This window comes from Macaca thibetana, chromosome 5, assembly GCF_024542745.1.
Source record: "Macaca thibetana thibetana isolate TM-01 chromosome 5, ASM2454274v1, whole genome shotgun sequence".
Classification (NCBI taxonomy): domain Eukaryota; kingdom Metazoa; phylum Chordata; class Mammalia; order Primates; family Cercopithecidae; genus Macaca; species Macaca thibetana.
Window position 1 is genome coordinate 72,010,089 of NC_065582.1, and position 3,183 is coordinate 72,013,271.

The 3,183-nt window shown below is 38.4% G+C and overlaps 1 protein-coding gene across 1 annotated transcript; it reads left to right on the forward strand.

The window, feature by feature from the left end:
• The first annotated feature begins 665 nt into the window (after positions 1–665).
• On the forward strand, positions 666–2,718 carry TRAM1L1 (translocation associated membrane protein 1 like 1). Its single transcript, XM_050790207.1, has one exon. The coding sequence runs from the start codon at positions 874–876 to the stop codon at positions 1,981–1,983; it is 1,110 nt and encodes a 369-aa protein (XP_050646164.1). The 5' UTR covers positions 666–873; the 3' UTR covers positions 1,984–2,718.
• Positions 2,719–3,183: the final 465 nt, after the last annotated feature.

Sequence of the window (3,183 nt, forward strand, 5' to 3'; positions counted from 1 at the left end):
TTGTAGCCAAAAGACCTTTCCATGAACTAATACTTCTCTCCTTCTAACTGCCACTCAGTCTTTCAAAATACTGGCTAGACGTTATCATTGCAAACATTACTATTATTGCAAATAGGGGAACTAGTTTTCATATGCTATATTGTTGACCCAGTAAATATTTCCAGGTATAATTGATTTACAGTAAGAGGCAGTACGGCGTAATAGTGAAAAGCACGCTCTCTGGAGCCAGACTGGATTTAAATCTTTGCTCTAACACTTACTAGGGATGTGAATTTGGCCATGTTACTTAACCTCTCTGTGCCTCAGTATTTTGTCTCTTGAAAAGGGGTGGAGGAGGGGAGATTATCACAGTATCTACCTCATTGGGTGTTTCAGGAAAGTTAAATTCATAAATATAAATAAAATGCTTAGCACAGCAACTGATAAGTAGTACTGGGAGTTTGCTGTTATTATTATGCTATTGTTGTTATAATTAATGATTTGAAGAATAACCAGAGCTCTATAGGTTTATCATGATTACTAATGAAGATGCCACTGAAAAAAGAATTCAGGAGCATCTTGACGATGGCAGCGAGTTTGAAGAAGCGACGATCAACGTTGAAGATCACCGCTCTCAACCCCGGGCCTGGCGCCGGGTAGGGGCGCGGCGCTCGATTTCCTTCCCTGCCTCCGCCGTCCCCCTGGTGCGCATGCTCAGCTCCGCTCGGCCCTCGCCTTTGATTTATTTTTTTTTCTGGGCGGCCGCGGCGACCCGGGACTGACTTCAGGATGGGAAGTGGAGCCCCCGGAGCCGCTACCGTGGCGGCGGCGCTGTGAGGAGCAGCCAGGGGGAGGCAGCTGCGGCTCGCCGGTGAGTATCCGGGAAGCGCCACCATGGGGCTCCGTAAGAAGAGCACCAGGAACCCCCCCGTTCTGAGCCAGGAATTCATCCTGCAGAATCATGCGGACATCGTCTCCTGCGTGGGGATGTTCTTCCTGCTGGGGCTTGTGTTCGAGGGAACAGCAGAAGCATCCATCGTGTTTCTCACTCTTCAACACAGTGTTGCTGTCCCTGCAGCAGAGGAACCAACCACGGGATCAAAGTCCCTTTATTATTATGGTGTCAAAGATTTGGCCACGGTTTTCTTCTACATGCTGGTGGCAATCATTATTCATGCCACAATTCAGGAATATGTGTTGGATAAAATTAACAAGAGAATGCAGTTCACCAAAGCGAAACAAAACAAGTTTAATGAATCTGGTCAGTTTAGTGTGTTCTACTTTTTTTCTTGTATTTGGGGCACATTCATTTTAATTTCTGAAAACTGCCTGTCAGACCCAACTCTCATATGGAGGGCTCATCCCCATTGCATGATGACATTTCAAATGAAGTTTTTCTACATATCCCAGTTGGCTTACTGGTTTCATGCTCTTCCTGAACTCTACTTCCAGAAAATCAGAAAACAGGACATCCCTCGTCAACTTGTCTACATTGGTCTTCACCTCTTTCACATTACTGGAGCTTATCTGTTGTACTTGAATCATTTGGGACTTCTTCTTTTGGTACTGCATTATTTTGTTGAATTACTTTCCCACATGTGCGGCCTGTTTTACTTTAGTGATGAAAAGTACCAGAAAGGCATATCTCTGTGGGCCATTGTGTTTATCTTGGGTAGACTTATGACTTTAATTGTTTCCGTACTCACTGTTGGTTTTCACCTGGCTGGATCGCAGAATCAGAATCCTGATGCCATTACTGGAAATGTAAATGTGTTGGCAGCTAAAATTGCTGTTCTGTCGTCCAGTTGCACGATCCAAGCCTATGTAACATGGAACTTAATTACTCTCCGGCTTCAGAGGTGGATAGAAGATTCTAATATTCAGGCCTCATGTATGAAGAAGAAACGGTCAAGATCTTCTAAAAAAAGAACAGAAAACGGAGTGGGAATGGAAACTTCAAATAGAGTAGACTGTCTGCCAAAGAGGAAAGAGAAATCTTCATAATATTTGCAAGCGCATTGATTAACGTCTGCAAAGGAATCTGCTCTTTGAGATTTCTTTCCGCACTAGAGATTTTTCTGTTTTTGAAAATAGTTCGTGCTCTTTGGTTTTTGTTATTGAACTGTTTCATGTATTTTTTAAAGACATTTGAGAATAGGGTGATTATTATGAATGGGAAAAAAAAAGATTTTGGTTGAGACTTAATTACTCATCGTCAAAATAATGTCAAAATAGTTTTGGGGATCACCACTATATTTTGTTTTGATTTTTAACCTTTCAAATTTTCCTGATGATTTGCAGAGATAACCGCACAATTTTGCATATCAATGATACTAGTTCTTATTCCCACCAGTGTTTCATAATACCAAACGGATGGTCTGTCCTATCAAGGTTATGTGTTTAATGTTTGCTTTGGGGTAAAAGTACTAAAAAGGTGGAAATCAAATAGTATTCTCTAATTGTTAGAGTTTATTTTTTAAGAATTTACAACTCAGAAAAGATTTGTAAAATCACCAAAATAATAATGTTCTTTATTTTACAGGTAGTGATTATTAGTGCTACATCCCCATTTAAAAAAATACAGTACTAATGGGTAACACATATGGAGGTTTATTGCCATATATATTGCATCAAAATATCATTAATTAATATAAAAATATTACTGAAGAGTTAAAATCATTCCTGTCCATTCCACTTGTAAATGGGAATTCATGAAATTAAATATTACTTTAAAAAGGATATTGGACTTAGTCTTTTTTATATATGTTTATTAAAAATGATTCTTAATGAGGCCTTATAAGATCAGTAACCACAGCATCTTAGAAAAATATTGTTTGTGTACCATATTGAAAAATAATACTTGGCATGTGTATAAAAAGAATGTCAGCTAATTACATTTGGAAAACATGCACCAACCTTCAATAAGTTGAAAATTAGATAGTCACATGAAAGACTTTTGAAAAATAATGGTGTTATTATTTGTTTTCATCTTTAATTGGGGAACATTTATCTGTATAAGACATATTTTGAAGATTATTTACATACACTTGTATATATAATCTGTATCTTTGCAGAAGCCTATAGAAACAATGGGAATTAGTGGGTGAGTATTTATACTGCCTCTCAATCCTTATTTCAGTTTTATTTCCATAATGTGTTTATATAGTTTTTCAATAAGACAATACTTTACAAATATGCTAGGGG

Bases quoted from the DNA above. Each gene is read 5' to 3' on its own strand.
- TRAM1L1 (XM_050790207.1), top strand. From the start codon at position 874: ATGGGGCTCCGTAAGAAGAGCACCAGGAACCCCCCCGTTCTGAGCCAG.